This window comes from Seriola dumerili, unplaced genomic scaffold (assembly GCF_002260705.1).
Source record: "Seriola dumerili isolate Sdu_G_001 unplaced genomic scaffold, Sdu_1.0 BDQW01000092.1, whole genome shotgun sequence".
NCBI lineage: Eukaryota > Metazoa > Chordata > Actinopteri > Carangiformes > Carangidae > Seriola > Seriola dumerili.
This window is the reverse complement of record NW_019174347.1, coordinates 1,427,046-1,452,249: the sequence shown is the minus strand read 5'-3', so window position 1 is coordinate 1,452,249 and position 25,204 is coordinate 1,427,046. Positions and strand designations below refer to the sequence as shown.

Here is a 25,204-nt window from a genome sequence, read left to right as displayed (position 1 = left end):
ACACCCTCACCATCTGTGTCAATGTTGACAGGAAAATACAACAAGATCTGAACAAATGTTCACATGAATTTAATTTTAAAATATATTCCTGTCAGCATAATATATGCAGGACATTTGACCTCACTGCACACTAACACAGCTCACCAGCCAATTACTCACTTTTTTTCAGAAAATCATCTGCATATATTTCTTATTAAAATGATCAAATAAAACCATAGTTTTCCAAGCATTTATCTGCGCAAATAAATCATTCAAACAGAAGTTTTAAACGAAAAGGAGATAATCCTTTCCTTCCAACTCTGCCTCAACATAACCTGCCTGTTGTTGCTCCTTATAAATCCCATTCAATCTGACTTTATAATCAAGTGCCACACAAACTAACGCCTCACGTTTCCATTAACCTGCTTAATGCACAATTTGAAAATGCAAACTTAAAAACGAGTAATGGAAACGTGTTGATTTTGAAAAGACTCAAATGTCGGAAAAAAATGTATACACTTGACACATGAGGTGGTTTTTCAGAATGAAATGGAAACACTTCTTTTGCATATCAGTGGTGGCGCCTGACGTATAAGACCCCAGGGAGCCTGTTCCAACCGAGGCAGATGTCACCTTTAAATCGGAATAATATCGCATAACATCACTCAATGGAAACCACAGACAGTTTTGCAATCGTGCATTGTTGACTTTTCAAAAAAAAAAAAAAAACTGCAATTGTAACCCTGCTACAAATGACACTTTATACTGCAGTTTTATATTTTATTGAGGTTTTGCAGTCCTGCTTTGTACACATGAACAGAGTGGTGCCAGTCAAACAAATATAACCATTCAAAGGCAAAATAAACACTTTTGCAGCAACATATTTTGTATCTGTATTTCATTCAAATAAACAATACACTGACAGTTATGTAACAACCTCAAAATACTGCTAAAATGTTTTCAAAAACAAGTGGAACTCCTTTTTAAAAAAAAAAAAAAAAAAAACCCACAACTACATAACTTGTGAATTTAAAAAAACATCAGTGTAAATCAATACAGCTGTGCTGCTGTGTGAGCAGTGGGGTGTGAGGTCAATAGCGCTCTTTGGGTTCGCTGAATTTGCGTCTCTTCTTAGGCGCAGTGGTGGATGGTGTTTCCTGGCTGCTGGGGATGTCATACTGAGAAACCTGAAAACACAGTGTTTTATATGAATCTTCTGATTCTGTGAAACCAAAGCGGCGAGCGCTGACTCATCTGTGAAACAAACAGGGTTCCTACACGTTTTCCTGTTCAGCTGATTCATCAGCCTCAATCAAAAATGATGAACTCTTTGTTTCCAGATCGAGTTATGAGTAATGTGTGGACATTTTTCCACCCACAGTTAAGTTAGACTGTTGACATTATTTTGGGCCTTAAACTTATTAATACATTTTCAAGACTTTTTCGACACACATACAAATGCTGTATATTTAATGACGGGATCCAGGGTTTGCAAGCACATACTGTTCTCTTCTTAAATAATATGTTGAGTTACAAACACTTAATCATTTACTAGCTTCACTTACAATATATTGATACCAAATTAAGATCAGATTAGAATTTATAAAAGTTTCAAACCATTTTGTCCTTCCTAGGTGTCAGCTTATTGTCCACAGTCAAGTTTGTCTCCTGCCCGCGCACACACACACACACACACACACACACACACACACACACACACACACACACACACACACACACACACGATGTCTTATTAATAAAATAATTACATCAAAACATGTCACTCTTGTTACTTTTACAGTGTTAACATTCATAGATAGATTATGTTCTGTTGACTGGTTAATTATCTAACAAAGCAAACAGACTGAATAGCAAACTTTCATAAAAACATTAAACTGACTATGGCATCATAAAGGGGTTTCAGGTCGTCTAGCTGTAACCGTAACAGTGTACGCCTAGCTGTGACAGTGTACGAGGGGAGAGGTGGCTGTTAAGCTTTAAGTGGATGACTGACCGTGGTGGACTTGATGATCCGTCCACTCCTGGTCCTCTTCAGGCCCACCTCCATGTCAGAGGTCCTCTTCACCAGAGTGTTGATCTGAGAGGGGACAGATGGTCCGTAATGCCACCGGCCCTACGCACACTCGAAGTGGCCCTTCGTTTTATGTTTGCACAGAGCCTATAATCATTCTGCAGATTCTCACTGCTGATAAACCCTTCAGTTTTTTATGAGTTCTCAGTTAAAATAACCGTGACACCTTGCGCTGAAAGGCATTTGTCTTTACATCAATAGCTAAAGCAGCTATTAAAAGATTTTCTTTATATTTCAACCATGTTTCCTGTTTCCACCACACGTTACAAATGAATGCAGTCAATTCTGAGTTGAACACACTCTTCAAAACATTTTCTGCTCTTGAAAAGAATGAATTAATCCAGTTTGGCCTGATGTAAAATAGTAGGAAAAGTCTTCCACTTCTTAAGCAAAGCATTATTCTTTTTTTTTTTAAATACCACATGACGCATTTATATTTATTTTATGATGACTAGGAAAAGCTTTTCCTTTGCTCTTGTTTTGATTCCTCACCACCAATTTCCACTTGAAGAATGGAATTAGTGAATTTTAATGTGTTAGCCCTCTGCAGCTTGAAACACGTACCACGTGCTCGCAGTGCGCTGAGGCTGGTGTAGTTAATGTCACACCTACCTCTGTAACTTCCTCACAACTCTCCATCTTCTCATGACAGGTCATTTGGACATCTAAAAAAACAAAAAACAACAAAAACAAATCACATGCATGTTAATCATTATTCTCTCTGGATCATGAGCAGATCTGTAAGTGTAACAGTAAATTTGGAGGCTATTTTAGAGAAATAACACTTGGAGAATTTCTCAATAAATAAAATAATAATAAATAATAATAAATGAAACATCATAAAAAAATCACAACTTAAAGTAAAGGACTGTAAAATCAGAGACCTCTACAACTGAATTTCATTTTAAGGACTATGCATCTCCAAGTGAGACCTTCACCTGATGATGTCCATTTATACAGTTCACTCTTATTACTTCCTAATGCTTCTAGTAATTCAAGCTTGCAGTGACATTTAACATGTTTAAGAATGAAAAACATTAAATCGTTTCCATCTCCCAAAAATCTGCAGTTATTTCTTACAATATGGAGACATTTCAGTCACAAACAAGGACAAACTGAACTGTGGAAAAGTTCTACTGTGCTCAGGTGAAGTGAAACGGGCTGCTGGGTGTTGGTGGGGAGTATTTACCGGTGTTATCCAAGTCTGTGTTCTCAGTGTCAGGCTTCTCCACGTCTTCAATCACATGGCTCTAAAGATGAAAACATGTTATCTGAACACCGGGATCGAACAATGTCAACACACTGACCACAACAACACGCCGCTTTTTGATAAAACAGACTGACTCCCACGTCTGACCTGTGGCCTCGCTTGCATGTTCAATATTTGACCATTTCAAAATTCATGTGTTGATTGCGAAACTGCACACATTCATACTTGTGAGACATCTAATCTAATCGATATATAGTAATATACTATAGCTTAAGTCTATACCATGACTGTTACTTGTTGCCCTGCTTAGAGTCAACAAGCTTCATGTCTCAGCTGTTTGTGTGCTGACCTGTGAAAGGACGCCGTCCTCCTCCATCTTCAGAACCCACTTCTCCATCACACTCTCTTCCACCTGCAGACATTTAACAAAATGCTGTCCTTTTAAAAAAAATCAGCTCCCAGTACTGCTGACTTGTTGATTAGGAGACAAAAGTCCATTAAAGACAGTGAGTATTATTATGACAACTTAAAGGAGACAAATATGCAGAATAAGAGGGAGTTCAAAAGCTCTGACATGGTTATTATAGCACATATAAAGACTTTCATGATGCCTTTTTCTGTCACCTGCTCCAGTCTCCGTCTCTCTGTAGCCATGTCCAACTTCAGAGTGTGGAAGGGAGTGGCCACCTCGCCCATGGTCAATTTCACTGGCTCCCTCTCAAACTCCATGGTGTCGCCGTCAGCCTCCTTGAAGCCTGGCGGCTGGTAGTCCTGAGGGGTGACTATAAAACAATCAAACAGACAGACGGACAAACTGTGAGACAGGTTTTACATCAAGTGTCAAAAACAAATGTCACGACTCAGAAACACGTTAAAAACACATGGTGCATGCAGATATTTCACATCCAGTGAACACAGGCAGATAACTATGCAGCTATTTGGAAATGAGCCATGTGAATCATCTCAGCAGAAGCATTTATTCATCTTTTTGATAAACAGGCAACAAGAACAGTCCCAAAATTATTAACTATTATAAATACATTTTTGACTAAGGTATCTGGACATGTTTTGGGAAAATCTACACCTAAATGTAGCACCACACTGAGATATAAAAGAAAATCAAAAACTTAACCTATAAATGTCCTTTTCTTACATTTTTAAAATTGGCTATGGTTGCAAATCACTATTGATTTGGATATTGTGCAAATATAAATGTCTTTAAATATTGTGCATTTCTGTATTGTGCAATTTCTCATCCATTTCTGAAACTGGTCTCACCACCTGTCCTCACAAAACTGCCCTTACAGAAGACACCGAATTTTTAGATACAGCTAAATGTCTAACATGTGACGCAAATGCTTAAAAGTTTCGATCAAAGCTGCAGCACATATGAGAGAGTTCAAGTCGTACAGCTCATGACATTAGGTTTAACAAATCTAATCATTGAAATATTAAATGTGCAAAGCTTTAATCTATCTAATCCATCCTCAAGTGGTGTAAATAATATAATCATGGTGAGTTTGTTTGTGTTTGTGTGCTACCATCGTCGTAGTAGGCCAGCTTCATGTTGAGGCAGACGTTGTCTGGCAGAGGACCCAGGTTCTGCATCAGAGTGTAGAGCTTCCTCACCAGCAGGATGCTCGCCTTCTTCGTGTTACCGCACGACATCGCTGACACCTTGTTGTTGTTACTGCTAGAGAAAGGAGGCAGGGTGAAAAACAAAAGTTGCTTTGCTAGGCAAAAAACAAAAAAAAACAACTCTACAGGTGTTAGAGGCTTGTTTATTGAAGAGACTAGCGCCAGAGTTACCGCTATTTTGCCGTTAAGAAGACCCCTGATTGTGCCACCTTCGCTTGTTTACACTAAACCAAACAAAGCCGGTTTTACCCTGCCCAGTGTGTGATTTTAGATTGCATGCCAGCGTTCTGGAATCAGAGGCGTGATGTCTAACATAACAGCGTCTGTCCTACTTTTTACACAGACGTCTATCCAGCTCTGTGAATACCTCCACTCCCGGCTTATGTTTACGTTTCCAAACAAACAACATCATACAACATCATGCCATGTTAACATCTGTGTGAATCTGTATTAACTGATGCACATTAATTTTTTCCATACTCATGCAATAATGTATTGATAATAGCATATTGGATTTAACTGTTTCACTCCTGTCTAAGTCTGATGTAGCTCCAGTTAAAGTTTTAGTCCCAGAAGACACTGAATGCATAAAACTGTTCCATATTATGGAACACGTGGATGTGTTTATGAATTTATGGAACTGAAGGTAGTCAAAGGGTTAATTCATGCATTCACTGAGTCATATCTAGACAGAAAAAAGTTAAGAAAGAAAAAAAAAAAGTTACCTCCTGGTATGAGTGTAAAGCCAACTTCAAGATGATTCATATGTGTTATCTTAACTGTCAGGCATGAAAAAAATCCCACCTCTCAAAGTCCATCTGCGCTCCTTTTGCAGTGTACTGGATCCTAAACTGGTAAAACTCAGTCACTTTCTGAAAGACATGACAACACACGTGCTGTACATGAAATACACAACAATCATATAAACAGCTAATTATCTCTACAATATATTAACGGTATTGAACATCAACAAAGAGGAAGGAAACCTGCACGTTACCTGGGGGTTCTCTGGATCAGTGTAGATCTGAAAAAAGGGTCAGAAGGAAAAAACATCAGCACCATGAATATTCCTGGATCTCTTTTAGGCCTTAATGGAAAGACTAAATGCTGTAAGTACTCTCAAAAACTGAGTTACAGTTACAAGCATACTCCTCACATGTGTTCATCTCAGTTAAACATTCAAAAAAAACATAGGAAATCAAAGATAAGCAAAATACTCACAGACATGATGACTGTCCGGAGCTGGTGGGGAAAAAAATAACAATAATTTTGACCACATTAGTTACTGTGAGAAACAATAAAAAAAAAGTAAATCAACCAGGTGTACATTACAAATCTTCTGACTGCTGGAAAAGGTTAAATATGACTTACATATTTCCTCTGGATGGCCTCAAAGCACCCCTGCATCCTGGAAGAATAAAAAAAACAACACACAGACAATTAATAGTAACTTTATCCCCCAGTATTCCTCCACATACAACGATTACTCAGGTCAGTGAACTCTGACTCATCATCACTTATAAAACTAAGTCTCCTGGCGTTTTAGTTAATGTGTAATATGACACGGTAGACTAAGAGAGTTTTTGGAAAATTATTAAGATGATAATTTATACTAATTTAACTATAGCATTAGCTTTTCCTTGGATTTTGGAATTTTGAGATTTCTTAACAAGACTCACTAGGATTTTCAGTTTCAACAGGAATTATGTCCAAAAAGATAGAGGACATTCAAATGATTTCTTTAGTGAGCCTGATCAACATCTTTGGGCAGCAAGTGTCAAGTTGTTGTTATTTACCACTGAACAATCTGACTGGCACCAGGACAGCTGCGCTCCTCTCTAAGGATCATCACTTTCTGCTCTGTGGGAGGAAAAAAAAAAAAAAAGGAAAGGATCCTCTTTGTAAATATTTCCAAATATTAAATGATTTGCAGACAAATAACTTTCAGTGGATAAGGTAACCTTCAACATATTTGCTCCCGTAGGCTTTCTCTGGGAAAAGGCCCCGAAGGTATGTGATGCCAGACACTGCGATGGCCAGAAGTTTTTTCATAACAACCAAGGACTGCTGCTCTGAGAGAACCTGATTAGGCAACAGCTGAGTGTCCTGCACAGGTGGGACAAATTAAATCACAATTTATTGCAGCTTATTCATGACAGTTAACAGAAACACTAGAAACCTAGACAGCCAAAAGCTGCATTCAAATGAGCAATGCTACGACATATTAAATAACATATAAAACTATCATTCAAACTCAAACAAAGTATTACATATGATGTAATACTGTCTCTCTGAAGTCTAGGATAAATAAAACATTTAAGCACAATATTAATACCAGTAATTTCTCATTATGTGACTCTTCTGATCTTTATGGACCTAAATATTGGTGTGGATCATCCTTTTACAAAATTAAGTTGTGGTAGATTTAAATAGCTATCTAAAATTTGTATTTTCCAAAAATAATAAATAAGTCAGTTCTGGTGTTAAATATCCAATTTTACCCCAAGATGCAACCTGAAAGTGACAAATAAATGCTAGACACAAACCAAGTGGTCTCAACTGTAACTTATGATGAATATATGAGGGTCAAATAATTTTGTGAGGAACTAATTAAAGCCCTCAAATTAGTATAGAGGCATAAAATACAATAAAATTGAAATTGTAGCACATAGGAAAAGGTACTAGATCTAGTTACAATCACTGCTATAAATAAGGAGAAAACTTGTCTTTTTACCTGTGAAGTTCTCACTCGTTGTACACATGCCATAGTTTTGGTGAAAAACCACAAATAAGGAGCTGCAAAGAACACAAGATAAATGTTGTGAAGTGGCTAACAACATTGCTTTAGCTAGTTAAGCACATTTACATGACTGCACTACTGTAAACTACCACTAGCTAATTATCCTGTGAGTTTACATTTAGACAGCCACCTACCACAATATGATTAAGCTGTTTCTAACCTAGTCTCTGTTTTCTATGAGCTTGTACTTACATCAAAAGTATGTTTTACCGAAAACAACAATACAGCAGATTGGTTTTTAAAAAGATATGGAGGTAAGCTAGGTGTTCGCGTAAACCAACCGTTCCCGCTAATTTTTTGATTGACGGGGGCAGCAACAGGGGTCCCCAACAAGTAGCCAATCACAGAGCAGTTAGCTTCTCTTAAGTGCACTGCAAAAACAAAAATTAAGGACAATGATGACTGCCAATCCTCCCGTTACAGCAGTTTTAGTCCGTTCACTAATTAATATAACACAGTGTTCATAAAAATGTTGTGCTGATTATACATCTTCTGTGTTGTTCAGGTGATTTGTGTTGATGCAGTGCGGCCCCGCATCGCCCCCACTCTCCATTTTGTAAAACCATTGGACGACGGGGTGTCAATCAAAGAGAGTGACGTTACGGGATCTCATTGGCTCTTAGTGGAGAGATACTGCTCTTCTATTGGTTACTGTATATGTCGATCACAAGTACGTACGCCCGCCCCCTCAATCCCTCCCTCCGGTGATGATGTCACATCTCGTTACGCCATTTTTGTTGGGGAGCAGTCGTGTTCAGAAAAGGAGGATTAGATTCAGCACAGGTACATAAAACGGCACCTCGTACATTCACCTCTTTGAGGCGTCTGGCAAACGGGACACTTGCTTGTCCACCACACTCACACAATGTCGTCAGAAAACCTGGACTCGGACACTCAGGTGGACTACGAGGACGAAAAACAGGTGGGTTTCTGACTGCTGTCTTGGATGTTGTTGGCTAACCACCGAGCATGCTAGCAAGAAGTGGCTAACACCAGCTAGCACAAGTGAAGTGTTTGCAACATGCTCAGCGCTGCACCAAGGCAGGGGAGGGCTCGTGGAAGACACGTAGAGCAACGATAAGCAGTGCAGTGTGCTGGAAATGGCTTTTATCGGCACTGTCACAACATTCAGAGCACCTTGCCAGTGTGTCACTTTGTTTTGTCTCTTACCTTGTGTCATTGGCTGGCGAGTCCACAGCAGCTCGGGCCTCATTGGTCTGTCCTGGAGGGGGGGGTCTCAAAACGTGTCATGGAGTGCCGATAGTCTCCAAATAAAGACATAACGTGGTGGTTTCACTCGGTGCAGTTTGATCTGGTGAAAACACCTGCACTGGAAAAACAAACTGAACAGCCCCCCCCCTGAGTAACACACGTGTTGAGATTCCTGACGGTCTCTTCCTGATAGTGACAACAACTGCAGTGTGCCAGTGCTTCAGTATTTGTATAGCCTACCCGAACACAGCGACATGCACATAATTTAACACCTGGATCAAGGCTTTATCATATTGTATTATCTGCTGACGTCAGTATGGGCCTGGTTTGTTTTGGTCAACTTTACACGTGTGCACATTTGTGTATACTTTACCAGCAGTTAACTGTCAGCTGTTTTCAGTCAACTGAAAAGGAGAGTGACTACATCAAAATAAGCACAAAACCTTTATGGCGATGATAAAATAAATCACACTATCTATGGTATAATGGATTTAGGGAGACAGTGTGTTAGTAGTTGGTTTGTTTTGTTAATCCAGATATTTGAAGTACAGTAATAAATGATCAAAATTGATATAATAGCTGATTGGCTGCACAGCAGGTTGGCTTTTACAAATTTCAGACCAGGTCTGTTAACAAACCTGATGGCTTCTATGCATAATCTTGGATGTGTGCACATACCTGAGGTCATTTGCAGTGAATGGTAATTATGTGGAGTGCTTTGACAGACTGCATCTTTTACATAGTCACTGCCTACCTTAAATCACTCAAGAACATTTTTTTGTGTAAAATAAGAGCCACTTCAAACATAGTGACTCAACAGCATGGCACTGTTTAAAACTGCAAAACTTTTATTTTGATAAACTTTGTAAAGACACCAAATGTGTCATGAAGATTTCTGTTTAAAACGATGCTTTAGATATAAAACATTTTCAATTGATTTAGCATACTGAATAGTCTTTCACCCGCTGTAAGTGTAGCTTGAATGAGGCACTGGAACAAGCAGGTACAATATATCTATATTGTGTGGAAGAAACGTGAAGTCAAACTTTGAACCTCCCTAAGGGGATTTTTACAGTTCTGCATAACAGTTTAAAACCGCTGTAGAGGTTGCACAAAGAACGTGTTGTTGGATTTGCAGTTTCCCTGCATTGGGGCTGAATATAGTAGCTCATAAATTTCTCGTCATGGACCCAAGTGAATCAGCACACTCGGTGCCACACGTTCCCCCCACCCCCTCCTCTTTAGGGAATCTGTTCATCGGCTTCTGTGTCCTGAGTCACATTTTATCCCTGCCCCAGCAAGCTTTGCAGGCTGAGTGCTATATCTTGTCTGCATACTGGAAGTAGGTCTGTGCTGTGCGCTGCTTGCTCCAGGTATACATGCAGGGAGTGTATAAATGGCCTTTGGTTTGTGCATAATAGTCTTACATGTACTTTACACCTACTATACCCTGAGATAGTTTCAACATGCATTCAAAAAGCTTGATTCACACTGTGTACACAGAAGGTGTGCCTCGATGGCCCAAATTACTGGCCTGAATATACTGTATACACCTGACATGGACTTGAATTACAGGTATCTGACTAGTTTGGCCAGTGATCGTCAGTGGCAACCGTACAAACACTTGTATTGTCTACCTGAAATGCCACCTCAGGCTTCTGTATCTCTCCTCCCGCTGTCATAACAACGATATAGTGTTGTGAAATTATTGTTTCTTGACCTCGATTCCCACGAATGTTTCTAAAAAAGCACGTTACAAACATAAACAATGAATTCACATTAACAGGGATTATGGGATTTACTGTAAATATTATGTATGGAAGACAAACCATGAGTCCCACAGGAAACAAGCGTTGTTATGTCCACATGAACTGAAAATAACAGCATGTAAGAACTTGTAATTTAGCAATTAACAACAACTCTGATTGCTTGACATGCTCAAAGGGTAGTTCTTAAATGTGGAATACTTTATTACTTTACAATAATAATTTAACATTAGTAGTTCATTGACAAGATTTAGATGTTAGTTATCAATTTAAGCCTCTAAACTCTTTTTTAGATCTCTATTTGTACCGAGCTCTGTCCTCTTCTCGAGTTATTTCCTCTAACCCTAACCCTCGATGGCAATATGAGAGACTGTAATAGAAGAACATTTATGCTGTGACTCATACTATCATGAAGTAGCTTCAGTTCCCACTAGTCATTGTCATAATTCTTAGCCCATTTTACAGCACAGAGTTTTTCAAGAGCAGTTTTAGTGTATTTGTAGAGTGAAGCGGCCCTGGGCTCCACAGTTGACTTTACAGGTGTTTTTGTAGAGCCAGCAGCATTTTTGGAATTGTAGGGTGACTGTAATTGAGTGTCTGTCAGATAACCAGCTGTTCCACAAAATGAACCTTTCTTAAGATGTGTCAGGACACTTTGAAAGGTCCCTGTTTATGTCAGTTTGTTCTTGTCTCCACAGGACTCCCAGGAGAAGAATGCAAACCCAGTGAAGGCGGAGGAGGCCAAGCTGAAGGCCAAGTACCCTGGCCTGGGCCAGAAGCCCGGCGGTTCAGACTTCCTCATGAAGAGACTACAGAAAGGGGTAGGTAACCATGGTTTGTTCACCACATGGTCGGAGACGAGAGCAGTTCAAGGATGGGGTTTCATTAAAAACCGGTCTTAGATTTGATCCCCTCATCAGCAAACCACTGAATTCCTCCCTGCTCATACTAAACAAAGATTTTAAAGTGTTTCAGCTGTCTGCTCCAGGTGATGTTTGCACTGTGATCAGTCAAGCTCCAAAGCATTAATGTCACTGAAAAATCCACTTGAAAAACTTTAAACACAGCTGCATGCTACATACCTTGCATTTCCTTTCCCATTTCCTGTGAATTTTTTAGTATTTTCTTAATCCTGCAGTTAACTAACATCATGTATACGTCATATTCTGATGTTTTTGGCTTGTAGAAGATGTTTCAGTCATCTAAAACATGTCTGATGCATATTGTGTCCCTCACAACCATGGGTTTCTACTTTGAGCTGCCATTTTGTTGTCCATTCAACAATCCTATAGGGCTAAATCCATTGAAGCAGAGAGAAAAATAATTTATCTACGACCCAATGCTAGTGCAGCCACATTCATGCATGTGAAATACAACAGCTTGTGTGACCGACTGTTTTTTATTTATAATGTGAACCGCAGGGCAGAGCACACGAAAGAATCACTCACTCTCCTCTCTCACTTTTCCTCAACTGGAAAAACTGTTGCTCTCTCCAGCTACATGCACTGTATATGCTACTGAGAACTTCCACCTCTGGAGACTGTTGAAAGTCCTTCTGGGAAATCACTGACTAGGAGTAGCCGATGAGAGGCTGCTGGGAAAGCCAAAAAGTAAATTGCAGTACTTCATCATAAGATAAATCCCAGAGAATGATGATATCGAGCACAGTTAGAGAATCTGAGAGTGGACTTCCCCTTTTTGTTGATTGAATCAGCACAATGCAAAAGGTAAAAAAAAAAAGTAACCAAACCCAAATTCATCTTATGGTGTTTTTTTTTTTTCCTGTTTTATCTTAATACAATACTCTCACTATAATAATTCTTCCTGTCCATACTGGCTGTGAAAAGATCTTTCAAATGTAATTCCAGTTGAAGAGGTGGATTCTGAAATCCACAGTCCTAGTTCTATGCAAAATTCATGCATTCCAGAAAATTTCATACTAAATTACAGATTTTGGCCTTTGCAGGTGTATGTGGTGCCCACCAGGAGAATAATGCAAAGGGCCTAATTCATAGCGTTGAAGCCTCATATAAGCTTTAGCACAATAAGCACTCTGGATTTCGTCCTCCATCTCTTGCACTTGGATTGCATTAGGAAGGGTCCTCCACGGGGAGAGTATGGACAAGAGGAACAATTACATTTCAGTATACGCAAATCTGGTTGTGAATGTTGTTTTTGATAAAAAACAGTTTGCATTGTAGGCTTAAGTGAAATCACCAAGCAGCATGCCTCTAAAGCTGTGAGCACCTCTCGTCTCTCTTTTCACACAGCAAAAGTACTTCGACTCGGGCGACTACAACATGGCCAAGGCCAAGATGAAGAACAAGCAGCTTCCTGTGGCGGGGCCCGACAAGAACCTGGTAACCGGCGACCACATTCCCACGCCGCAGGACCTGCCCCAGAGGAAGTCCTCCTTGGTGACCAGCAAGCTAGCCGGCTAGCCTTCATCATCCCAGAAGCACCCTCACCCACCCCTCCTTCTCCCCGGGGCTCAGGGCAAAGGTCCCCCTTCCTCCTCCTCCTCACCTGTGTCCCCGATATGTCAACCCCTCCCACTCCCCTCTCTTCCCTCTACATCCCCAGGCACCACTGGCTTTAACATATCGGGCAGAGTTGTATAAGTTAAAACTCCATTTGCTTGTATGTGGGTGGGGCGGGGTGGGAGGGATGGAGGTTTAGGCGGCCCACGAGGTCGCAGCCTTCTCTGCCTTCCCGCCACGCACAGCTCTGCCCCCTCTGCGCACTCTGCTCTACCGCCTCCCTTATGTCTTGGTTTTCGGTGTTCCAAGATGCATCAAAGTAGGTGTGTGTCATCAGGCAGGGGTTGGATGGGGTGAGTTAATGCACTTTGTATTCTGTATAGTATGTTTTGTTCTTTTTTTTTTTTTTTCCTTTTTTTTTTGCATCCTGAATGACACCAAAATAATGTGTGTAAGGGAGTTAGGAACCATGATCGCAGCGTGTTCTTTGGTCTTTATGTTCCCCTCCCTATGCTGGTGGCTGGCTTTGGCGGGAGGGGATGGAAGATGTATGTCAATAATTGCTTGCATACCAAATCTGTGAGGGACAGCTGCCCAGATTAAGAGTTGTTTAGCATTCACCCACACCATATTGGGAAATGGGAGGGGGGAAATGAACGGAGGCGTCCTTTCATCTCATCCTTTGGTCACCTTTCGTCGAATAAAACCAGAGGTCATCTGCTACAGCTCAGCCAAACAGGGAGTTGAAACGCCACGTTTTTCCCTCTCTCTGCTCATGTTGCTTTAATTCTTGACTCCCTTTGCTCCTGTTCTCTCTAAATATGCTGCATGATTGTAACATGTAACAAAAAAGAAATTTAACATGTTTTTTAACGGGAGTGAGGCATCTGCTTAATGATAGGACGTATCAAAACAAACACATAAAGCCCTGAAATGTCCATAGTCACACTTCCTTCCTTCCTTTTCCTTTTTGCTGTCCTGACAATCCATGTACACACACTCTTGTTTGCGGCCCAGGGCAAGAGCCAGCTGAGTATATCCTCGTATGATTTTAAAGGCTGGGAACCCTGCCAATCTCTGAGTTCATTCTTAGTTTGGTTGCTTTTGAGTTGCATCAAGATGTGTGTTTACTATGAGCCTAAAAGATTTGTGGGGGGATTGAAGCACCCTGCATAGAGTTTATTCTTCTGTAAATAATACTCCCATCAAAAGCACGTAATTTGTGATAAGCGCAGCGCTTTAAGGAGCAGACCAGCTAGCATGCCTGACAGAAATGGTAGTGCTAAATCAACTCACTTGGGATTACAACCTCGGATTTCTGGCTCGGAAATTCTATGCTTTACCAACCGAGCCAAATTTCACACTACAGCTATCCGGCTCAGAGACTGTGGATACACATGTCTTTCCGATGTGTCTGTTACCATCTAATCATCTGGCTCGCATTGTGCTGTGACGAGGCAGACTGCAGACCACGCCGGTCTGGCTTCACACTGTGTTTGCATCTCATGAAGATATGAAAGACACATCTTACTTTGCTGTGGTCTTTAAAACACAGATCCAAACACCGCTAGAAGTTAGCTTTTCAGTGTCACATGTGAACACGTGTATTTGACATACAGAAGCCACATTAAAAAGACAAAACTAACCACAATCATAGCCTTCACAGTTGTGTCCAGCAGTGTCACACGTGCAGTATAAAGATAGTTTTCAGACATTTGGGAATGACTTATTCTTGCTGCTTGTTCAAACTAAAAATGGAAAATAGAATTCTCATTTTCTGTGAGAGATTGTTTTCTCCATGTTTTAACACTTTCAGATTAAATATCACAGTCAGAAGTAGTGGTTCCCTAGACATCTTGCCCTCTTTGGTAATTCACCATGTGAAACACTAACTACTTTACTTCCCTATAGACCTACTTCTGCTCCCAGCACCCCTTAGAACAGTATTCTTTCTTCCCAAACTGACACACTACACAGACCGATCTGTGTCAGAGGTGGTAAGCAGCAGGCAACCTGTTAACCACAGGTGTCAGCCCAGCTCCCAACATCGTCATTGCGGGCTTAAAGTGGGACACTGCATGCCTGCAGGATGTGCTCACTCTTAACACTTGGCAAAGCAGAGAGATTTTATAACACATGGTGAGGGGGGCAAAGTGTGAGTGAGTGCTCTGCGCTCAAGTCCCACCTGTTAATGTGGTTCAGCCTCTGAAACAGGTCAACGGAGCGATCACCAAATCTGCAGACTTGGACTGCCTGCCGTCCACATTATTTAAGAATCTAAACTGGATGCCAACGCTCACTGAGAATTAGCCTCCTTGTATAATACTGCTTCAGGGAACCTTCACAAATGCACACTCCACCATGTAGGCTAGGCGATTTAGGGTGCATGCACCATCTCATTCTCAACCTCATTTGTTTTTCATTGAGACTTTAAAATGTGTCAAATTTGCAGTGGGTGAAAGAGAACTGACCTGTACGTATGTGCTTGTTCTGGCGTTGTATGAATGCACTGCTTTTCTCTGTTCCAGCCATTGTAAATAGACTTCAACAGGAAGGGATTTTTTGCGTTTTTCCCACCTGCTTTTCACTCTTTCATAGCCTGAGCTATTTCTGATTCAATGGTTCCTCTCCTTTCAGTTTAACACTACTTCTGCTCTATCTTAGTGTATTGCAGAGGCTATGTGAATCTGTATCATATGAAAATATGTGTAAATGCTGCTGATTCAGTCAAAGACAAATCTAAGAGATGATAACCCTGTAAAGAACACCTGTCCTCTTGATTCTACCAGTCCGACTCTCTTCTTCCCACCCGAGCATCTCTGTTGCAGAGTCCTGCAGCTCCTATGGCAAAGTCGATTCAGTTTCAGACTGTGGTAAACTTCAATTCAAATTATACCGTAACATTAAAGGTACATGGTTGAATTTGATCCAACTTTTGGTCTGGCCATTAAAAGAAAAGTGTGCAACGCTTTATGTCACTCTGATTGATAAGAACGGACCATTTAGCATCCTATTATGTTTAAAAGCCCACAGTTTCCTGTTTTAACAAGATTGTTAAAAGAAATGGGTGAATAAGCTACAACATGTTCTATGAAAACAACAGTGGACAGGAGTTCTTGAATGCTACTTGATGTTTGGCTTTGCACGGAGCAGTTCAACGAGAGGAAAATAGCAGGGTATGTTTCAAACCCAACACACAGGGTGTCTCTCGTTCAGCTATGTTTAACACGTGCCAGAATGTATAATGAAATGACAGGCTGTGTGCTCTGAAGTACTTTTGTGCTGCTTTTACCTTAATCTGTTTTCTTGTTGTTTTGCAAGTAAATGTTTGTTTTTTTTTCTTGTGTTCTCTTATTGCATAATTAGTATATTTGATCCTGGCCCATGATAACTGCAGGGAAATCAGAGGCACCCTTGCTTCCAAGAAAAAAAAAAAAAGGGTTTACATGAAAAAGAGGATGACTGGAGAACACAGGAATGATTTTAACAATTCAGAAAGTACAGGAGTACTTAGAATGTTTCAGATGTGTGGGAGTAGGTGAAAGGATTTTTGTCAGTATTTGAAATAAACTTTTACATTAATAACATTTCCTTGTTGTTGTTCATTGGTGACAGGTCCCTGTTGTAGTTTCTTTTACCACTGATGTGTGTGTTGGTGAACCCATGCTGAGACCCCCTGTGTACAGGGACTAATAAAAATTGAAGTGTGAAACATTAAATCTTAATGTAGGTTCTCACAGGGTGTACAACCTCCTACTGACCACAAGGGGGAAGCACAATCCTTTATTTCTAACGTGGCCCACTGGTGATTACAAAGTTCCGGCTATTTCCAACATTTCTAATAAATGGAAATTTTTAACTTTAACTAACCTCAGGTGCAACGCTCGAGGAAGTGTGTCAATATAGCCTCATAATAATGTTTTATGTGCTAATATGTAAGACAGGGTGGCTGTGGTTTTCTTTTTTATTAGTCAGGGATAGGATCAGTGTCAGTGAGATCAAAGATTTTATTAATCATTTATCAAAATTAAAAAGTAATAACATCAAATTACTTTACTTGTGCCACTATAACTGCCCCATAACACAACTGCACATTTGTTTTCTAAAAAAAAAAATTACATAGTGTAAAAGTGACTTACTTTAAACTTTACTTACCACATAAAAATGTAAATTAAAGTACCTCAGGAACAGCTAAATTATCATCATTATTACCATTATTATTAAAGCCTTTATATCTTTTATAATATTCATAGAAAAATAAAACATTAACCCAGAAAATTAATCACAATCCTGGAGGAATCTTTATATATAAACATAAACATTTTTAGCTTCAGAAACATCACTCCTCCTGTTTTCCTTTTTTTTTCCCTCTTTCCTTTTCTTTTACTGTCTAAAACAAACACAAACAAACAAACGTTTGTTTTAAGGAAATTGTGACGTAAGGGACTTAGTGACGTATGCCCCAACCCCCCTCCCCTTGAGATTAGGTATAACACGAACGACTGCAGGCTTCACTTCCGTTTCATTGCAACCCTGTCATGGAGAATGAGTGAACACTGGAGAACAGGCTAGCTTTTTGTTTTACACTGGCTAGCTTTGAATCTCTTCTACTTTAATTTTTACGGAACAAATTTAACAATATTTTCAAGCAAACAAATCGGAGATGAATCTTATTCAGTCGCCGAAACCGACCGCTTTTACGGCCATGAACTATTGCATTTGTCGTCAAAATGGAGGATTGGAAACTTGGACCGACGGCTCCGGAGACTCCTCGCCGGAGATTGCCATTGGCTCTACAATATGTTCTCACAACGGGAATGTTGTGCCAAATGATAATTCTAAACGGCCCAAGAGCCTGGAAGTCACCTCAACAAATGGGTATGCAACAAAAGCGAGTCGGGAGGACAGCGACGTCGACGACGGCTCTTTGCCGTGTACTCCGGAGATTCAGTCGGACGGAGAAACCGATGTCCCTAGTTGTCCAGCAGGGGATGAAGTGTTGGAGGACGATACGAGGCAACTTATTAGCCAGTCCATGAAAAGCTTTACCGGACGCTCGATACCGCGGTGGACTGAACACAGAGCACTACAAACAATGAAGAGGGTTGTGGACGGCGTTTTGGAAAAACACAGATACGCATACAATGGTAGGTAATCACCAGCATGTGTGGATTTCATACAAAGACTTCTGCACGTAGCCATGAACTGCTAAAGCTAAAGGCTCCGTTTAACGCCACTAATTCCGCACAACAGACTCGGCGTTTATGAACTGCTGTATTGGCTTGTAGGATATATTTTATTATGACAAGATAAATAAAGTTTAAATTTAAGTCAGCAGTTTGCTACTTATAACTTAGTTAGATGTGATGTGTAGATTCGTGAAATTGTCACCTTTTTTTTTTTTTTCAATGCTCAGGCTTGATAGATTTCTGACATAAACCTTCATTTTTTCCAGGTATGATCAACAAACTGTCACTGGACAACACAGGGGATGATGTGAGGTTTGTCGGTGCAGTAGCGAAGAGCCTGTTCGCAGATGGCACCACAAACTGGGGTCGCATCGCCAGCCTGGTGGCCTTCGGGGCGGTGGTGTGTCAGCGCATGAAGGAGACAGGCAGGGAGAACTGTGTGGAATCTGTGGGGCAGGAGATCTCCAAATACCTGCTGTCTGATCAGCGAGACTGGCTGGTGAAAAACAACTCCTGGGTACGTTATGACTAATGGCTGAATGACAGGGTGTAGCTAAAAAAAAAAAAATGTACTGGTTTCCTAACTGCTCTCATTGTGCAACAAAGCCTGTGTGTCCAGTGAACATAGACCTTTGCCATTATCTATTCTCTCTGTTCCAACACTCCATCTGATATTTGTTTTTGTTTGCTTGTTCTCAGGATGGCTTTGTAGCGTTCTTTCGAGTAGCAGACCCAGAGTCTAAAGTGAGGAACACACTCATGGCCTTTGCTGGATTTGCGGGAATCGGCGCAACACTGGCCCTGTTGATCAGGTGAATTTGGACACTCTTGAGATACGTTCTCGAAAAGAAGATGGAAGTGAAAGCTGATCATCTTTATTGTTGAGCTGGATCACACCAGTATGTGCTGGGTTCCCTTCCAGCCAACCTGACAAAATAAGAACTGTGCTCTTGAGATAAAGAACTGAACTTTGCAGTCAGGCTTCAAACAATTAGGGTATTTAATTAACAGATTTATTTTTATAATGATTGTATATATTTTATGGAAAGATTTTTTTTTTTCTTTTCATTTTTTTTCTTCTTTATTTTCTCAATTCCTCTTCTTCCGCTTCTTATGTCTATTGATAAATATAAAACAATTTTTTGGCACAGGTGTTTGTTTGAGCGGTCCAGGCCAAAGCAGGAAGGGAAAATTGCATTTTTTCCAATGTCATGCAGTCGTGAAGCCCATTTCCATAGAGCTCATTCATAACCCCTGGATCGTTTGTATGGAAACTTCAACAGTGCATAGGGGGAGGGGTGCATTTGCATGAGTGTAGCTCTATTTCCCTTCCATATGAAAATGTTGGATCTGCACGGAGACACAGGAGCAGCCACATGCAGGACTTTTTGCTGCACAGCAGCCTGGAAAGTTTGAGTCTCTTGGAAGAAATGAACAAGGACTGTGAGTTGGAAAGAAAAATGCAGATTGGGCTGTTCGACTGCAACAGAGCTGACAGTTGGGAGATGGATGTTCATAGAGAAAGCTAAGCTAACATGTATAGATCAGCACAATAAAAAAAGAGCAATATAATTAACATGGTTTGACCTTTTTGATACCTTCTTTCTGTTGAGGGACTTTTTTTTCATAAGCAAAAGACAGAGCTTACATCTACATATACTAATTCTGTTGTGCTGACATGAATCACCTCATGAAACTAAGTTTTAACACCTCCGCACTTGTCAACCTTTGATCTTTTTATTCACACTACAGTCAGAGCGATGCCTGGCATTTCCTAGAAATTTGAGGCGGTGGTAGCGCCTCCATCGCACCCGGCTGCATCTGCAGTTGCACGAGTCGCAGTGGTGACTAGTTTATCTGCAAAGTTCTGGTGCACAACAGCAGGATGCACCAGCTTCAGCTAGGTTGTGAAACCGGGGTAAAAACAGTTCACAACATCCTCAAAGTTGCATAACATAGTCTGCTTCCTGGATTGCAATTTTTTGTAGTTGCCTAGAAACTGGTGACTTAATCAAATATGATCCATTTGATTGGGTATTTAAATGTTTATCATATGGATGAAAGGATATGGATGCAGTCAGGAAGGTTTCTAGAACCAACTAGACAAAAATAGCTCCACCCTGCTTTGCTTGTAAAACTGCAGAATACTTTTGCTCTTCATGCCATCTAAAACCTAAATCTTACAGACCATACCAAGCCTCAAGCAAGGGAAATCCTTGGTGATGATTTGTGCCTGCACTCATGTTTGTTCAGATCCTCCTGTTGTCTTGGGTTACGGGACAAACATAACACTCATCAAGGTCTTAGGAGGAAATGGAGTTGAGCCTCTCCATGGTGATGATCCACAGCAGACCTCCCCTAGTCCTCTCCTGCGGGCTAATGATGTTAGCCACCACCCTGGTTACCCCTGCACACTTCAATGCGAATAACAGGCTGCTACACAATGGGGAATTGAGAATGAGGCAATTTCATAGAGCAGTTTTCACCATACACAAGTTGATTGGAGGGGGGTGCAGCACTGCAGTGTTTTGGGACTGAATACGAAAAGTGCATTAGATCTCTGAACAACCTTGATGGTGGTAATCGGTTTAGTAGTGCAATTTTTAACTTAATATAATATGAATTCCATCTGTGTGAAGGAGTGTGTTAGTTTTAGATTGTCTATCAGTGACCAGTATGTCAAGATATGCAAATAGCAGAAGGAGGATGTGATAACTGAAACTTAGCTGCGCACTCAGAAACTTGAGCTGTGTCAAAGTAAATCTAATGAAAATCGGTGGAACCAAAAGTGAAAACTTGATGGTCAGGGCTGGACATCACCAGGTTAACTCTTGGAAAGCTTTTATGACATCTACATGTCATTCACAGGCCTACATGGTGTAAAGTAGGGTTCAAAATCTACAGCCTACTGTGTGTCAAACTGAAAATGAAACGGTTGTGGTTGAATGTGTCCATAAGGCTATTAAGGCAGAAGTTTTAAACACATTCTCACTGTGGTTATGCTCACTATGGTTAGGTGGTAAGTTATCTTTTCACAGCAGAAAGAAATGACTTTAGAAACTTTATTCTGACAAGAAAACTGCAGGGCCTACTACAAGCGTTTCACATTTTTCTGCTGCAGTTTGTTTTGCTTAAAAAAAAAAAAAAAAAATGTAAATCAGCTGTTGTGGTTGAACAAACTTGTCTAATGTAAGAGTGGAGCCTCTGCACTGTCAAGGCAATGCAGCTGTGAGAAACTGTTAAGCAGGTGAAGGCATTCCTACCATGGGATAGTTTTTAAGGAGTGGTTTTGAAACTATTGTCTGCACACATACTTCACATTCAGATACCGAGTATTGATTGTTTAGATAATTTGCCAGGTACGCCCTGATCCGGAAAGAACAGTATTATTCAGGGTTGGACATGTCCTCATTTTTTTATTTGAATTACCTTTTTAGGGTTTCTGTGCACTAAGGATTCGTCAACTTTAATTCCTTTTGGATTTTAAAACTAAACAAGTAGTTCTCTGCAGTTTTTGAGGATCTGAGCCTTTTTACTGGCTCCAAATAAGGAAGTCTGTCTTGACACACATTAGAGAAATGCTAGAGAAAACTTTACAAAATAGTTCAGATTAGGTTCAGAATTATATAAGCCCCTATTTCATTGTGATTTATTGCTAAAGTTTTCTTCATGCAGAGGCTTCCTGCTGCACTTTTATTTGCAGTTTGGTAACTTGAGCTTAGAGGAACGTCCTTCTGAAGCCATTGGTTGGTTGTGAGCCTCTCCACTTCCCCGTAGCAACAGCCCGCCCCTTGATTTTAAAAAAAGCAACAGTTTCTGGGAAGTCAGCTGACGCACAAGTTTATCTTTAACATGAATGCTCAGCCGAAGTTACTCGTTAGAAGTCGTGAATACTCAGAAGTGTGACCCTGAGATGCAGAGATAGGCGCAGTCTGAAGTGACACTGTGTACAAGAGACACAAGAGTTTGTCAAATTGAAAAGTTGAGTAAGTTCTCAAGTGCAAAAACAAAAAGACCAAAAAGTACTTAAACATCAAAAGAACTTCTAGAGCTGCTTCACTGGTGAAGAATTAGAGGCTTGCAGTTTGTCTTGGAGCTTCACAGAGTCTTTAATTAAATCTTAGCCTACAGTCTGTGCTCTATTTGAATATACAGAACCTGTTTATGTATTTGTGCCGAGCACCCTGAGGGTGTCCGCTCAGCTCTTTTCCGCTATCAGCATAAGCGACTGTGAGCAAACCACGTCTACATGTGTCTCAGGGCAATACTGTAAATAAGCCTTAGTTCCTCTGCTTTTAGTGCTATATTGTTTCCATGTTTGGTGCTGAGCTGTAACTGCTCTGCTGCCTCTTGCACTACACTTCCCAGAGACCACTTGTCACCCAGTGTAGCCTGCACTGTCAGGTTTATTTTTAATTTCCATTTGAGTGGGTGGTGCTCTTTAATTTTCCACACATTTAGGCCACCAATGGCCACCGCGAGAACCTTTTTCCTTGGAAACACCTGTCGGCCGCCAGGTGCCACAAAACTTTATGCAAACTGCAGAAATCTGCATACACAGTTCTCTGTAGTGAGATTCCCTGTAAACACTGTTCCGTGTTACATCTGCTGTTTTGAATTACACACAGGCCTTCCACTTATTCCTACAATTATCTGTATATGGACGTCAACACATTCCCCTGTTTAATCTGGTTTGAATGTAAAGCAGACGCATCGGTCCTGGTAATGTCCTTTAAAGGTGCTGAAGCAGCTTTTGAGTTGATAAGCTCAGTATGTGCTGAGCCATAACAGCCTGACTGAGGATCCCAATTCCCACATCAGGCGGCTGAAAATGTGTTAACCTATTTCCTCGCTCTGTAATTAAATCATACTTGTTGAAAGTTGATGCTTACACACGTCTTTAAATGTGAGTATATGCAAATCTCAGACTCTTAGTCCCGTGGTGTCTTAGAGAAGATTAAGGCTACATACGGCACTAAAAACAAACATATTAGTTGCGTGAAAGAGTCAGTCTGTCCCACTTAAAGGTTGAATATGTATAGTTGCATTAAAATGTCTAAAAACAACTACACTCTGTTAGATATTATGTTGAGTTGTGTACTTGCATCATCCTGCAGCATTTTTCAAACCAGGTAAATCTGTGATTTCATCATTTGCTTGCCTGTCAATGACGTCATATCAACTTTCTGCATTGTGTCAAAATTGACCACATTTTTACAACACACCTCTAGATCTTTTTTTTTTTTTTTTTTTTTTTTAACTGGATGAACAGTTTTAATCATCAGACATCTGGATCTTAAGTTAATCAGAGAAACAAGCTGAGCAAACGTTAGCAGCGGTCCTGTGTCTGCCAAACAATCGAGAAAACACAGATTTTTAACGTGAAACTGCTTTAATCAATGATTTAACTGGATTTAATCACCTGGTCTGATTGTGACCAGCTGTGCAGGTTTAGGATTCACAGCTACGAACCTCCCTCTTCTCTTTTACCCAAGAATTTCATTGATGAATTTTTATTTTTTATATTTATGGATGTATTACCATAGCTATGTCAGTGTGCACGATAGCTGCATTGTAGCGCACATTTCATTAATGGGAATTTCATGCGAGAGCTTAGGGGTGCGACTAACGGTTATTTTCGTTATCGATTAATCTGCAGATTTGTTTTATTTTTTGATTAATCATCTGAAAGTGAAACATCAGTTTATGTAACTCCAAAGTGACAACTCAACAACAGTCCAGAAGCCAAAGATATTCAGTTTAGTGATATAAAACAGAGCAAAGCAATAGATTCTAACCCTGAAGACGCTGGAGACAGAGCGGTTGGAATTGTTGCTCAAAAAGTGAATTGAACAATCAATAGTTGATCAAAACTGTTACTGATTCATCTTCCAGTGATCGATTAATCGATTAATCATTTCAGTTTTGCAAAAGTTGGACCTTTCCACTTTGTTATGCAATGCAATAGTTTTGCTGAAACAAGAAGCAGGTATTCTTGCATTAACTGTGAGAGGTGATGAAAATGCTGTACATTTTAGAATCTGATATTATGAAGTAATTAGAAGTATTTCAGTTAAATCTTAATGTCATGTAACTTGGTTTTAAGTGTGTGTTTATGAATGTTCATATGTGTGATAATGCTGCAGTATTCACATACTTTTTGCCAGCTCACTCTGGCTGCTGTGAGACAGCAGCTACGTGTCGTTGCCTCGCCCAAGCAGAAGTTATTGTAACCGTCTCTTTCTCAGCACACTGTGTACTCTAACACAGGTCGTTGACCCGCCGTTAGGTCACTGGAGACTTTCCATGTTTTGTTTTATTCACACAGAGGGAAAGAGCCGTTTAGTAACAAGGCCAATGTTCTGTCTGGAAGGGGGGCGTGACGTTCCCAGCAAAATTCCCGGCTTATTACAGACGGGAAGGAAGTAGCAGGACATTTGCTCTAAGAATAAATTCCCAGCCCTGGCAGTGTATACATGGCACTCCTAAACTGGTACATGCAGTTATTTTTCTGCTCCATCAAGCCTTAACATGTCAGCGTTGTTCTTCGTCATTCTTTCTTTTAATTAGTCCTTGCACTCCTTATTCCAGCCTGCAGAGAATCCATACTTCATTGATGATGACACGACTGATGAACAGTATGTAAGATGTGAGCAGAATAGACACTTAAATACACTAGTGTTTGCCATAGCTGATATTTTATTTTCATGGTGCAAGTTTACGAAAAAACAATTGCAAATAACTACATGACCAAAACCAACTGACATGCAGTCATGTCAATGATAAGAAACTTTATTTGTATAACACCTTTCATACAAATGCATCACATAAAATGAAC

At 40.3% G+C, this 25,204-nt stretch overlaps 3 protein-coding genes across 5 annotated transcripts; 2 read left to right on the top strand and 1 right to left on the bottom strand.

The window, feature by feature from the left end:
* Positions 1–1,004: 1,004 nt before the first annotated feature.
* On the bottom strand, positions 1,005–9,091 carry LOC111222420 (HORMA domain-containing protein 1-like). 3 transcript variants are annotated; one of them, XM_022746139.1, is made up of 16 exons: positions 8,890–9,091; positions 7,654–7,715; positions 6,881–7,025; positions 6,716–6,779; positions 6,291–6,327; positions 6,141–6,161; positions 5,917–5,943; positions 5,724–5,791; positions 4,823–4,974; positions 3,906–4,063; positions 3,631–3,693; positions 3,261–3,321; positions 2,684–2,736; positions 1,994–2,077; positions 1,597–1,647; positions 1,005–1,166 (listed from the first exon to the last, which is right to left on the bottom strand). In XM_022746139.1, exons 1-16 carry the CDS (start codon positions 8,930–8,932, stop codon positions 1,071–1,073), a joined length of 1,185 nt encoding a protein of 394 aa, XP_022601860.1. In that variant the 5' UTR covers positions 8,933–9,091; the 3' UTR covers positions 1,005–1,070. The 3 variants fall into 3 exon arrangements, with proteins under 3 accessions (XP_022601860.1, XP_022601861.1, XP_022601862.1); XM_022746140.1 differs by lacking the exon at positions 1,994–2,077; XM_022746141.1 differs by lacking the exons at positions 1,597–1,647; positions 1,994–2,077.
* On the top strand, positions 8,464–16,642 carry LOC111222422 (alpha-endosulfine). Its single transcript, XM_022746142.1, has 3 exons — positions 8,464–8,641; positions 11,396–11,518; positions 12,968–16,642. The coding sequence occupies exons 1-3, from the start codon at positions 8,585–8,587 to the stop codon at positions 13,136–13,138; spliced, it is 351 nt and encodes a 116-aa protein (XP_022601863.1). The 5' UTR covers positions 8,464–8,584; the 3' UTR covers positions 13,139–16,642.
* A 1,066-nt stretch (positions 16,643–17,708) lies between these two features.
* On the top strand, positions 17,709–19,942 carry LOC111222415 (induced myeloid leukemia cell differentiation protein Mcl-1 homolog). The gene is made up of 3 exons (XM_022746129.1): positions 17,709–18,324; positions 18,633–18,883; positions 19,066–19,942. The coding sequence occupies exons 1-3, from the start codon at positions 17,841–17,843 to the stop codon at positions 19,180–19,182; spliced, it is 852 nt and encodes a 283-aa protein (XP_022601850.1). The 5' UTR covers positions 17,709–17,840; the 3' UTR covers positions 19,183–19,942.
* Positions 19,943–25,204: the final 5,262 nt, after the last annotated feature.